General features: G+C 40.4%; 1 protein-coding gene across 1 annotated transcript in view; it reads right to left on the bottom strand.

The window, feature by feature from the left end:
* ADAM12 (ADAM metallopeptidase domain 12) overlaps positions 1-13,352 on the bottom strand; it is a 183,426-nt gene that overhangs the window by 38,495 nt on the left and 131,579 nt on the right. The window contains exon 11 of the mRNA XM_027705707.1: positions 11,433-11,581. Coding sequence (XP_027561508.1) covers positions 11,433-11,581 — 149 coding nt within the window. The remainder of the gene's footprint in view (positions 1-11,432; positions 11,582-13,352) is intronic.

Below are 13,352 nucleotides of genomic sequence, written 5' to 3'. Positions count from 1 at the left end.
CTTTTGCTGTCTGAGTTCGTGGTCAGTGACTTAAAAACAAGCCTAGATCTCTCCTACAGCTTTTGCCACGTTCACTGTATGGTGGTTTTTACACTTCCAATAAATACCTGTGATTATATCACACTGGTGGTTAATTTAATTGATGTGTAGTTGGCTGGCTGGTTGTGCTACAATGAAAATTCCGGGGTTATTGAAAAGAAAGTCTTTCCAAGTAAGTGTTTAAATTTCACACACAAATGCTTTAGGTTTGTGTTAATTTGGCCCTGGGGATGGTGCAGATTCCCAGAGTGCATTCCAGTAATCTCCCTTCAGGTTCCCAGACTGGATTGTCACAGCCCCAGATGAGGCTTGACCTCTCCTGTTACATGGAAGGTGAAAATTTAACTACCTGAAATATTCAATAAGGCAGATTAATATTACTGGATGTGGGACTTTAGGGCACAAAGCAGTGACAGAACAAATGGCTGGATGATTCCCAAAAATATATTCTGCAAAGGAACAACACTTAATGGCTTTATACAGTATGGACTGACATGGCACTCACAAAACTGCCAAATAAAACATTATTAGCAGTTACTTTCCCTTTGACAAATGGACAGTCAGAGAAGTTTTTTCTTGTTGAGAGGCCTGTTGTGACTTTCTGGGGGTGAAGCAATACTAAACCAATTTATCAACCCTGACAGGATTCTGACTCTATGCTGGAGTTATCTGCATTGCAAAACTCCATGGGAATTGAACTCAGACAACTGTTCTTCCTGTTGGAAACCAGACAGCCAAGGAAAGTAGCTGTAATCACTTCAAATTTGCCTCTGGCTCATCTTTTGCTCTGTTTCCTTTTAGACCACTACCTCATTAATAAAAATTCGCTGGATTGCTGAGAGTTCAGGTTTCACAATCTACTACTTAGAATTTGAGGCTAATCCAATGCTGACTCCAGTAAAAGTGAAAAGGCAAGACAGAGCAGAGGGAGGGATGAAAAGGCCAGGTCAGGTCTGGTCCCAGGCTAAGGAAAAGCTGCCAGCAGAGAAGGAAACTGTAGATAAGGAGCACAACCAGAATGCTCTGGGTTTAAATTTGTCACACAAAACACAACATCCTCAGCACGTGACCAGCAAATAAAGACAAATTGTCCATCCCCTTGCTCAAAATACTTTCCTGAAGATCAGCTTCCTACTGATATTTGGTTAGGGAAAAGGCACTTCATTTAGTTCCAAACATGATTGACAATCTGCTTTTGTTTTAGGCAGTTACATTCTGATTTTCTCCCTTGAAAAACCTCAGAATTGTTTTTTTAAATGGGCCACGAGTAGATCAGGAGGAAAAAAAAAATTTGACTTTGGGAACCAGCTTGATTTAAAGACCTGCCATCCTGTGTGTTGTCAGCCTCAGGAGATGGATTTGGGTGAGGATGAGCCTGAACATCAGGTGAGTAGAGCAAATGTCACTAAGAAGGGGACTCCAAGGGGGGCCAAACCCCACCAGAAAGAATCCAAGGCAGGGAGAAGACATTTCCTACAATCATAGAACATCCTGACTTGGAAGGGACTCACAAGGATCATTAAGTCCAACTCCTGGCCCAGGCCAACCCCAAGATCAGCCCCTGGACAGGGCACATGAAGAAGCTGTTCCCCTGGGAAGAGCAGTAGCAGAAGCACTGAGAAAATAGTGTGTATGGGAATGCCAGTCAGTGAGATGTGGGTGCTAGAGAAAAACATCTGAGCCCTGCAGAGAGCTGGAAATAACACATACTTGGGGCACAGGCTCCTATTGATTTCACTTAACATCTGTACTGCCTGGACTCTTAATAAATCAGGCCTAAAGGCAGGAGTGCCTGACTTGCAAGCAGCATGGCTCAATTTTTTTCCTTTGAGAAGATCCAGAGGAAAGATAAGTGAGGCATAACAGTGCCAGAAATCAAACTGCATTTCCCCAGCATTTCCACCTTTCCTTCTTCTGTTAAAAGAAAAATGCAGTTTCTCCCACATCACCTAAATCACCTTGACAAATGGAAGTGGAATTATTTAAAAAAATAAATCATAAATATATAATAACAAGAAAACACTTTTTTCCCCCTAGCTTCACTTTTCTTTTTTCACAGAGCTTACAGACAAAGAAAATACACTAATTAGTAGCCACACTGTATGTAATCACTATTTCAAGCCATGAGAAAGAATGGATCCAGCCATGGTCTAGGACTTAAGGGATCATTAAGTGAGTAAATTAAAACTTTCACTCACAGAAATGAAAGACTTCTGATAAATCTAAAACCCCCCATACATATCCTGGTGAAATCCTGGCCTTATTAAAGTCCTTAGGAGCTTTCGTATAAACTTTGAGGGAGCTGGTGGTGGTCAGCTGCCAGGAGATGGACACAATTCCATGCTATAAGAAGCAGCCAGAAAGGCTCTGTAGGACACCAAAGTTATTTCACCACTTCATTTTCAGTGACTTTACACTAAAATAGGTGGTTTCTTATCCTAATTCACCACTGGGGCCGTGTCATTCATTTCAAAAAGCTGAAATGGAGCCTCCCTGCAATTCTGCTCCCAGAACCCCACAGTAAATGTGTCTGGGGCTTTGTAATTGGCTTTGACATCAGAAAAGAAAAAGAATGACTTTGCAGAAAGGAATTGTTGGGGTAAAATGGACATCTTCCCTCTTTGAATTTGAACCATTTTGCACATCTATCCCAGGCACAAAAGCCTTTGTGATTCCCATGACAACTGTGGCAAATGCAGCTGAAGGCATCACTTAATTACAGTGATTCAGCCTTCCAAGTCAACATCAGTTCCTTCAAGTGCTCCTGGCCATACAACACATGTTCAAAAAGGAGCATTCATGTGACCTTAAGAATATGCCCTTTAAAGTATGTTTCCGTCATTATGCTGGGAATTTGGAATTCATTAACACCAATTAAAACTGGACACTGTGTGCTTCATTCTCCATGCGCCGCACTACAGATTTATCCCTGCAGGTTGAAAGGTTTGGGGTTTTTTTTTGATGAAACAGAAAGCTGAGATAAAGGGAAATGTCCTTATATGATTTGTTCTCATGGGTCATGGCAATAACAGCACTGCAGGAGAAAAATGTCCCTCACAGAGCTATATTTTCTATGGATATTACAGCAACAAGACGAAACACAGCTGAGCTCCCCCATTCCAGCATCCAGTAAAACTGTTCCCATTCTGGATACATCTCAGAGCAGAAATCACAACTTGTCCTTAAGTATCAGCTATAAATAATCCCACCAGAAGTAAAATGTGGTTTCATTTGAAAAGTCGCCTCTGTCCTTGTCAGCCTCACTTACAGAAAAAGTCATGCTGTCAATCTGCACGAGTTCTCCTTGAGAATACACCAGGAAAACCAAATATTTTCACTTCTAACAGCACATCTACTGAAATGGGAAAGACTAAACTAAATAAAAAGCAATTTTTTTTAAAAGACCTGCCCCATAGCTCTGAACACTAATTGTTACCAGTGACCCAGTCCTGTAAAGGACGGGGAAAAATTAAATCTATTTCAACCAACGCTACTAATTCTTCACCACAGATCTTATTTATCACAAAACCTGAAAATATCTGTAAGGTATGGAAGTTATTAACAAAAAAAGAAGGCCAAATGCACTGCAGATATGGGGCTACTTGGAGTGAAGGAAAAGACTGACATAAATCTATCCTGTAATCTCGTGGCTGCTTCCTACTAAAGGAAGGACCAGAATGCAATGTGCTGAATTACTGGGGCAGAGGGATATGTTGTTTAAGGGGTTTTTTTTAAAAAAAAAGCAGTTGCACTGCTGGCACAACAGACCTAACTCTGTCACAAGCAATTTATTACATCAGTATATCAACTTTATTAAAAAAAGAAAAAGACAACAAAGAAGCCTGTCTTTGTGCCGAGCTCAGCTCAGACTGGTTTGGAAACATAAACAGCTTCAGAGTTTAATTAGAAACTGTTTACATCTGAGAGATAATTTCATTTTCCTCAAATTGTAACAGAGGTAATTCCAGATAGTTCTACTGACTCCACAGTTTAATGTCTCTGAGCTGCCAGACTGAAAAATGCAAAGTGAGGTCTGAACAGCTGAGAACTGACTGAGAGGGGTCAGGAAATTCTGGGCTAAGCACTAATGGTTTGATTATCCAACATTTAACAGCTCTGCAGCCACAAGATGCTGTGAGACGTCTAGAAGGAAAAAAGAGCACCAAAAAGAGTTAGCAAACTAAAGTGTCCTTTCCCACACTCTGTTTCTGATTTCTGTCCCATTTCCACCATGACCTTTTGCATTTTTTAAGCTTTATATATTTATTTATTTTTAAATCTTGTGAAGTGTTGGAATAAGTGTTTTTCCCTTGAAATTTACTTGGTAGCAAAGCCAAGATGCTGTTTTTCCATGACATACCTGACTGTCTCCTGAAGACAGAGTTAGAAATCTCTGGAGGGTGTATATTTTCATAGCCCAGATCTGTAGGCTCCAGTTCAGGGTTTGAATGACCAAAATGATGGTGACCTTATGTCCTGCTTTCTTGAGATCATTTCTCAAACAAAAGAAAGTGATTGAAACTAATACTTTATACAACAAACGCCACGAGTGATTAGTATTTTCCTAACTTGTCCTTAATAGATTTTAACTATGTTTTATTTATTTAACTGCATGTTTATAATGTAGTTAAATAAATATTTTCTTGTATGGCAGTTCAGAAATCATACCAGAGCAGATGACAAAATAACAAGGCTCCCCATAAGACCCTTGGAGAACTAAACCTACTGAGCAAAACAGTTCTCCAGGAGGTATCAGCCCCCCCATCTAACATGCAAATATACACTTTTGGAGGATAAAATCAGCATTACTGCTACTGGCCTTCTTTTGATGTGAGTCCTAAAGCTCATTAATGGTAATGGGTGATACACAAGGGAAGAACAGACCTTCAGCACCATCAAAGGACATCAGTTGTGTAACAGACTTTGCTGTTCCCCCAGACATTGCCCTCGGGGGTGAAGGCAACAGAGAAGCTGCTGAGCATCTCCTCACCCTGACCCAGCCCTGCTGTTCAGTTACCCCAGTTGCACCAGGATAACTGGACAGCCAGACAGACCACTAAGAAATCCTCATTAATATACATTCTTCTGCCTCCACAAGCCTTGCTGTTAATTTGGATGACTTCCATCATGATTATTACGTGGCCCCAAAAAATGCTGTTCCAGTTCAGCAGAGATGGAAGGAAAGTGCAGCACAGAAGCAAGCCAGGTTTAGATCCACAGGACAATTTCTCTGCCCAAACCAGTATTTCGTGTTGTTAGCCAGAAATATCAGATGGCTTTTGGTTAGAGAGCCTGTACACAGATCCTACAGTTCACACACCCATGACCTACCATTTAACTTTGCTTTAATAGGGAGAACATAGACCCAATCCAAGTTGTGACCCCTCAGGGGCTCTGGGGAGCATTTCCAGATGCATCCTTAGATGCCAGCAGTTTGGGGAAGAGGGAATGTAAGAGCTGCTGGACGCCTGAAATAACAGCTACATGTGAATGTTAAACCCTCTGCCAATCCTGCCCCTACACTGAGCATGAACTCCAGAGAACTCTTCAAACCCTGAGCACTGCAGAAGTTGGATCAAGAACATTTATGCTGGGAAAATCAGTCAGACCTTCAACAACGTGAAACAAGCATGAAATGGGGATGGGAGAGGAAGAGAAAGCAAATAAGTGGCTATTTTAGATGTTTCTGGTAATATACTTGCTACCAGAGAGGCTCTCAATAGAGGGGAGCCAATAAAACCAGGGTTTCTTTGCCAACAGAAATGGATGTTTATTTATAAGACAAAATAAAGTGTAATGCACCTCTCCTTGGCCACTGAAGTTAATACATGAAAGGAAAGCATCAAATGTAACTGTTTCTCTTCCAGATCGTGCAGCACTGTGCTTCCAAAACAGTTGGGAATTAGCCTGTGATGTGCAATAAAAGAACAAATGTTTCTAAGCTAATCCTTGGATGTCAGGATCACTTCTACAATGAACCCATGGGTCAGTTCATCACCAATGAGGCAAAAAGGAATGTTCACATTTATGCTATCTTCTGTGCAACTTGCTTAGTGTCACTTTTTAGCTACTCACAGGCATCTGGTACCATTACTCTGGAAAAAAACACTCTGTTTCCACTTAAATATTTTATTTAGCCTTAATTACAACTGACGTAGTCAGTGTTCAGTGCAGAATATCTAATTGCTCCTGGAGGGAATTAAAATCTACTGAGCACCAATGTTCTTTTTCAGTGGTATCTGGAAGTAGCCCACCTGATGGTCCTTCCCATCTTTAATTTGTCCCCATTTCTCCTCAGCAGTTCTTAAATGGAGTCAATTAGTTTAATTTAATTTGGGGCTGTCACTCAGCTGATTCTTAACAGATCACATTTTGCCCTCTTTGTCATTCACAAATATGCTGCTTCCCATTGGCTATCTGCTTTAATTCTAACAGAAAAAAAACACTATTGATAACAGTATGGGTTGTTTGGAGTGGTTAGAAAAATGTCCTCTCCAAATTACAACAGTAAATGAATCACTGTTTTTCTACATATGATTTCTACTCTGTGCTCTTTCTGTGTTCCTAATCGTTCTCCTCCTCCAAACCTGGCCTCCAAAAACTCAGTAATTAAAGGGAGATTGTGTTCTAAAAGGCAGTTACTCAAAATTAGCTGGTCTTTTCTACCATAAGGCACAGTTCCATAAAAATCCTCCAAAATAATGATCTATATCTGAGAGGATGAATTGATCTCATTTCTCCTTTCCCTTCACTTGTGATCATCAACTGCACAAAACACAGGCATTTCCACCAGCAGTGGCACAGCCCAAGCTCCACTTCCCTGTAACACAGTTATGTTTATCTGAGCAAATTCAATTTAAAATCTGACTGAATCAGAAGGACAGGGTGACTTTAAATTCTGGCTGTGAGAATGGAAATGGTAAGACAAGATCCAAGATAAGAATAAGAGGGGAAAAAAGGCAGACATAGAGGAGCTCAATTCATTCTTGACTTTTCAAAAAGAAACATGACAAAGGGGAGTTGCTGTGTTGAGAAATTCTCATAGAGAAGCTGTTTCCTTGTTTATGTGACTGGCCCAGCCCTTCCTGTGTGGCACTGAATGGCTTTCTCTCCCTAACACTTCATGCCATCACTGGGATGCAAACCAGAATATGCCTTGGAACTCCTGGAACAGAGGAAAAACTGGTCTACTATGGATCTAGATTGTAATAAAATTTTCCTAAGAGGTATTCTTTCTTTTAGAACTCCATTAAACAAATAGCAATGGCCAAGCCCTCTCTCACACTTGATGAAAAACATAAGTTTTGCACTTCTTAAATATCTACCACTTGCTTCATGTCTTGAAACAACAGCCCTTACAGTATTTTCTTTTCCTAAGAATTTTTTATTTTAAGTTATTTTGAATTCATTTAATCTTTTTTCCATCGCAGTCATTGAGGAGAAACTTCCAGGTCAGTATGAAGTGGATTCCTGGTCTCTCATTGACACCTGAACAAGGAAGGAAGAAATGGAAAGATATCAAGGAGAACTTTCTGTGAGAGGGAAGGAAGAACAAGTTTCCAGTGTGTTCCACTTCCCTGATAACAAGTTGGCTGAAGAATCATCTATGTATGAACTAGCAGAGCACACGAGTGGCAAGGACACAGGGATGTGGGTGAGGGGAAGTATCAACCCTTGGGTTTACAGGAGGGGAGAAGACTAACTATGAAAATTGTGTTTCCCTTATGGTTGGCAAAAAATATCAAGCATATCTGAACCCTTAAGCTTTCAACTACTTTGGGGGAAGCCACCTGATTTCAACTCCCAAGGAGGTACCTGTGCTAAATTTTGATGAAGGAGGACATATAAAAAGTGCATTTCCAAAATTATTAAATACACTAGCACTGCTAATTGGCAGTATTTTGCTCTGCTTTGCTAAATTATGCTGATAGTTGCAGTGGTATAAATCTAGACTAATGCCTTGGGTTACATCAGAGCTCTACTGTATTTATCTAGTTGTCAGGAAGAATATTTTCACTCCTAAGAGTGGACACTTCAGGGAGATATTTGGAAAACAAGTGGAATACTGAAATGGCCTCACTGGCTCAGCCTTGTCCCTTAGTTTTCAGATACATTGATCTCAGTATAAAGACTCACAAATCTCTAGTACTCCCTATATCCCTCTCTTTCACTGGGAACAATCTGTGGTCAAAACAATCAAAAAAAATTGAGGCATATCTCTAAAACATATGCATAAAAAAGAGAACAACGTGTTAGTATTAAATATTTCCATATTGATAATATTTTTACAGCAACCTCCCACATTTCTACAGAGGGATTAATGTGATTTTCATAGCAGATATTTGAATCTCTAGAAGTCCTCGACTGACATGAACTTAGGGAGTTTTGTACTTCATTTCATGCCATAAAAATATATTTTGCTAAAGTAGTAGTTCTTGAGGCATTTGTAGCTCAGACACAACTAATACACATCTTGGTGGTATCTTTCAAGAGTAAAAACTGTAGGAAGCTCATTAAAAGAGAGATCCAACAGAGTTTAAATACCACAGTGATCCCTGGAGATTTTTTTTCCACCACGAAGTAATTTCCAAGACCTCTTCAAAGACTGAAACATTAGAACTGAAAGAAATTACAATAATCGATGAAATCCCGTTTAAGTAAAAAGCCTTAAAACATTCCCTTTTGCTGCACTACCACACCGATGACTCCAAAGTTAAGTTCACAGAAGCCTTTCTGTTATAACTTAGATATTTCCTATGCTTTTTAGGTCTCGTAGGAGGACTTTTCAGTGCTTTTTACAGCAGCTTCAGCCTGAAGATTTTTTTTATTGCACTCATCAAATCTACCTTAAAACAATTAAAAGAGCACAGAGTGAGTGCAATGAGTAGACTGAGAGAGCAGGCTGTCTCTCTCTAAAGGGATGTGGCCTCCCTGGGATGCTCTTTTTTTTAATTTTTTTGCTATTCTAAGAGTGTATTTCAGGTAGGGAGCATTCATTTGGACTTCCCTTAACAAACGTGCTTCCAGAGAAGAAAACTCTTCAGTGTTCCTTGATTAATGTTGCTCAGGGGAATACTATTACTGGTCAGATGCTGGGTGAATAAATATTCAAAGTGTTAATTTTAAATGGGTAAAATGCAGTTTGGCTTAAGGCACAAAGTATTCTCCTGGAATGTTTGTTACAGATCGACAGCACGATATGAAGGTAGAGCCTAAGGCTATAAACCTGGTGTTTAAGTTTCCATTTATAAATCAATAACCACTGCAAACAAAACAGCCTGCTCGGGTTTGTGAAGGCCACAACTCTTCCTCAGGCACAAGTTTGGTAAAAAATACCAAGAGATGTTTACAAGGTGTGGCTGACACACCCTCCCCAAAGCTCTGGGGTGCTGGGGGTGGGCACAGGGAAGCACAGCCTGTAGAAACCCCAACGGGTGAGCTGAGCTGCTTGGAGGAATGAGGAATGAAATATCCAAACCCTCATATCCTGAGGAATACACAGACTGGGTACAACCTTGCTCTGCCCTTGCCCTGAGCCAACCCAGAGCCAGGTGTCTGCACTGGCACATCCAGCACTGAGGACAGTTCAGATTCACCCAAAGGACTCAGGTGGGGAGGGCAGAACGAAGGAAGAGCTCTCTAATGTCACCTTCAGAAGGTGAGTTCAGAGAGCATCCAGAAATTTCTGTCCTGAGAGCATCCCTGTGTTTATTCCAAAGTGGAGTAGCTGGATGCTGAACCAGTAACTCAGCTGAGATGACTAAAGCTGGGATGCACCTTCCAGGTCCTCAGAGCCCAGCCCTGCCTGCCCACTGCTTACCAGCTATCACCTCACCTCACCTCAGAGCCCTGTTTCCAACCTCAGTTTGTTCTCATAGTGTGTACATGAGCCCTGACATGCTGCAGAACACAATTCCACATGGATAATTACTACCTATTGTTTCAGAAGAGCCAAGCTATTTTTCTTTTCCAAACTGTGGAAATCACACTCATTCTCCTCCACACACACAACTCTCTTTTGTTTGTCTCTTAACTTGCTGTGCTTGGCCTCTGGCCAGAGTTCCTCTCTCTGTCCTGATGGAGAGTGACAGCTTGCCTTTGAAGGAAGGCCAAGGCTGCTGTTGGGCTGACCAGCAGGGAGCAATCCAGCCCAACCCTCCCTGGTCTCTCCCAGATTGCTCCCCTTCTTTCCCAGAAATGCAGTCTCTGAAAAGGCAGAGGTTGAGCCCATCACATTTCCCAGAAGAGGTTTTTAAGCAACACATGAACTTTAATCACACACAGAGAACACTGAAGCTGGAAGAGACATCAGACGATCATCTGGACCATTCTCTTGCCCTGAGGCACATCCAGCTGTACCTGCACTGCTGGCAGGTATTTGCCTGACTGGTTCCTACTGGCTTCCAGTCACAGCCAGTCCCTTTTCTGCAGGCAGTCCAGTCCAGCACATCACTTACCATCAGAGAGCTTTGGTAAATCTATTCTCTCTTACTTCAATTTAATCCTATCAGTTCTAGTCTGAATATGGGCATGGACAACTCATCCATCACCCTTCACTTCTAACTGGAGTTTAAAATACAGCAAAGCAAATTGTCACTGGTCACTCTGGCCAGAGTGTCTGGAATTTTAGTGTCTACAAAACTCTACCCTTCTCCCTTGACATAGTGCCTTTACCATCAGCAGAGCAACCCTCCAGTACTGACACAGAGAATTGTAGAATATCCTGAGTTGAAAGGGACCCACAAAGATCACAGAGTCCAGCTCCTGGCCCTGCACTCAGAGAGATGACCACAGGTTCACTGGCTTTATTTCCCACAGTGTCTTGTTTCTTTTCTTGTAAGATCTCCCTCTGGCCATGGAACAGCCCTAATCCCACCGACTTCACAGGTTTCATTTGCTCACATGCTAAAACTGCTACACAGTGAAATGCAAAATCTTGTGCAAAACTAAAGCTTGTGCAAAACCAAAAACCTTCCCTGCATGAGACAAAGGCTTTACAGAGAGTCTAATAGTGTATTTCCTGCATTACTATATTTCCTACACACTCATCATAATCTTGGCCTTGGGATGTTGCTCATTTCCTATTGTGACTGATACTCAGTTGGCAAGATGAGAAAAGGTGAAATTCTGATTTTATTTGGCTGTGGTTAGTTTTTTTAAGTAACCACTTGCTGACAGCATTTTTGTCTCTCACACTGGTGACTTGAAAATGGAAAGGTACCTTGGGACATGTTATGCTCTGATAACACATTTAATTGTTTCAGCTTAAGGGGGATAACTGTGAGAATGTTTGACAGGTGCTGAAAGTCTTTCCTTTTTTTACCTTTCAATGTAAATGAAACCACAAGTGTCCCCCTGTAACTGTACCTTGCCAGTCCTACCCTTGCACTTACCCAGTCGAGGGGTTCATGATGCAACCTCCTTTATCAGTAGACGCTTTGCAGTTGCAGCCCCTCTCCAAGGTATCATGATTCATCCCAAAATTGTGCCCCAGTTCATGAGCCAGTGTGACTGCTGCACCCAGAGGGTTTTCAGAGTGATCCTTAAAAAAAAAAACCACAGGAGAACTAGTCAAGTTAACATATAAAACCAATTCAAAATACACATTCCCCCTCTAAGGTCATATTGCTTGTCCTTTGAACTGATTTATAAGCTCAGCTGCAGTTACTCTGTTGTTAAATCAACTCAATTTTAAATTCATCCACATATACCAAGTGCAAACTGGGAATTTCAGGACAACCTCTCTGGCCACCCAGTTTCCCCAGCACAATGGACATTTGAGACCATTGAGCAGCTCTGAACATCTGGGTTGCCTCTTTCTTAGGGCTTAAAATTCCCTGTTCAATAAATCCCCCAAACTCCCAAGACATGTAGTGTTATAAAGGATAATCATTTGTGGGTGAGGATGAGTGTGATGAGTGAGAAGATCCTTCATGTCAGGAGGTAAATTACAAATGCAGCAAGAGATTTCACTCAGTCAATTTAATATTCTTCAATATTAATAAATGTATCAAAAAATTACTTTAATATCAGAATGTCCAAGATTTCACAAGTTTTGAAAGAAAAACCAAGCACCTTTGGAAACCTCCTTATTAAAATGAAAGGCCAAAGCAGGTTAAAATCTTCCATGGCCTCTTATTAAGAATTATGAATAAATATTCTAAATGTTGCAAGTGTCAATTTGAAATATCAACGTTAATCCCTGTTGAAATGCTGATTTTTGGGACAATTGTTTCTGAGATATTCACCTCATGATCTGATTACAGGCTGCTGATCAAACTGATGTTTTGTCTTAACCACTAGAAGACCTTTCCACATTGATCATTTTCCTTGAGGGAAAAAAATCCACCGTACTTGTATGAAAGCTTTCCCTAAAGGCATAAACATGTAATACAAATGCATGATCTGCTATTTATCAGCCAGTAAATGGAATTGCTATGTACAGCTGCCTGCTCTAAAAGCTTGTTTGAATATATTCACTTTAAATAACTCTTTTAGTATCATCTAAGCAAAACTCCAGACTAAAAAGACAGGTAAAACTGTCTGAAATGTTATCTATGTATTAATGCAGGCCTTAATACATGACTTGGGGTAGATTTAAGAGTTTCTTCTTTCATCTGTCTGGGCTAAATTTTTTTTGGTAAATCATTTCTCAAACAGCAAACAAAATGAAAAAGAGGATACAAGAAACTCTTCTTTCTGTATTTGTAGTAAACTCGAAGTTTCTCTTTTTAGTTTCTTCCTGAGTTTTAAAATCTTAATGTAAAATTTTGTAACAGGCTGCAGGCAGTTTGTCCTGCACATGCCTACATATGGAGATGTCTTATCTAGGTACTGCTCAGACACAGATGGATTTATCTTTGTGCACAGTAATTTATGGAGTATTTAGAGAATTCAATGTCGTTGAACCTGATGTCATAAAAAGAGAACAGCTTCTCATTCAACTGCAAAAAAAGTGCATGAAGAAAGATTAAGAAAACAATGAAATAATTCCATATAATTTACTGGTGTACAGTAATCTACATTGGATGATGCCTTGAAATTAAGGTTATCTGATCAAGACAGAAACTCTAAACATTGAGCTACCCAGACAGACAGCAAACTGAGCTCAGATTTTATTTTTCTAGTATCTTCTCTACTTACTGAACAGTGATTATATTTATCTGAATAGTATAAAGCTGGCAATTAAAAATAAAAACAAAAATTCACACAGTCCACTCCAGAAGTAGAGCAAAAAATGATGTGAAATGTAATTTGGGACTTGAAGAGGCAAACAATGATTACAGCCATGAGGTTCTCATTACTTGCTCAGA

Source organism: Neopelma chrysocephalum, unplaced genomic scaffold, assembly GCF_003984885.1.
Source record: "Neopelma chrysocephalum unplaced genomic scaffold, ASM398488v2 Primary Assembly neopelma1_347, whole genome shotgun sequence".
Classification (NCBI taxonomy): Eukaryota; Metazoa; Chordata; class Aves; order Passeriformes; family Pipridae; genus Neopelma; species Neopelma chrysocephalum.
This window is presented reverse-complemented; position numbering and strand designations above follow the sequence as displayed.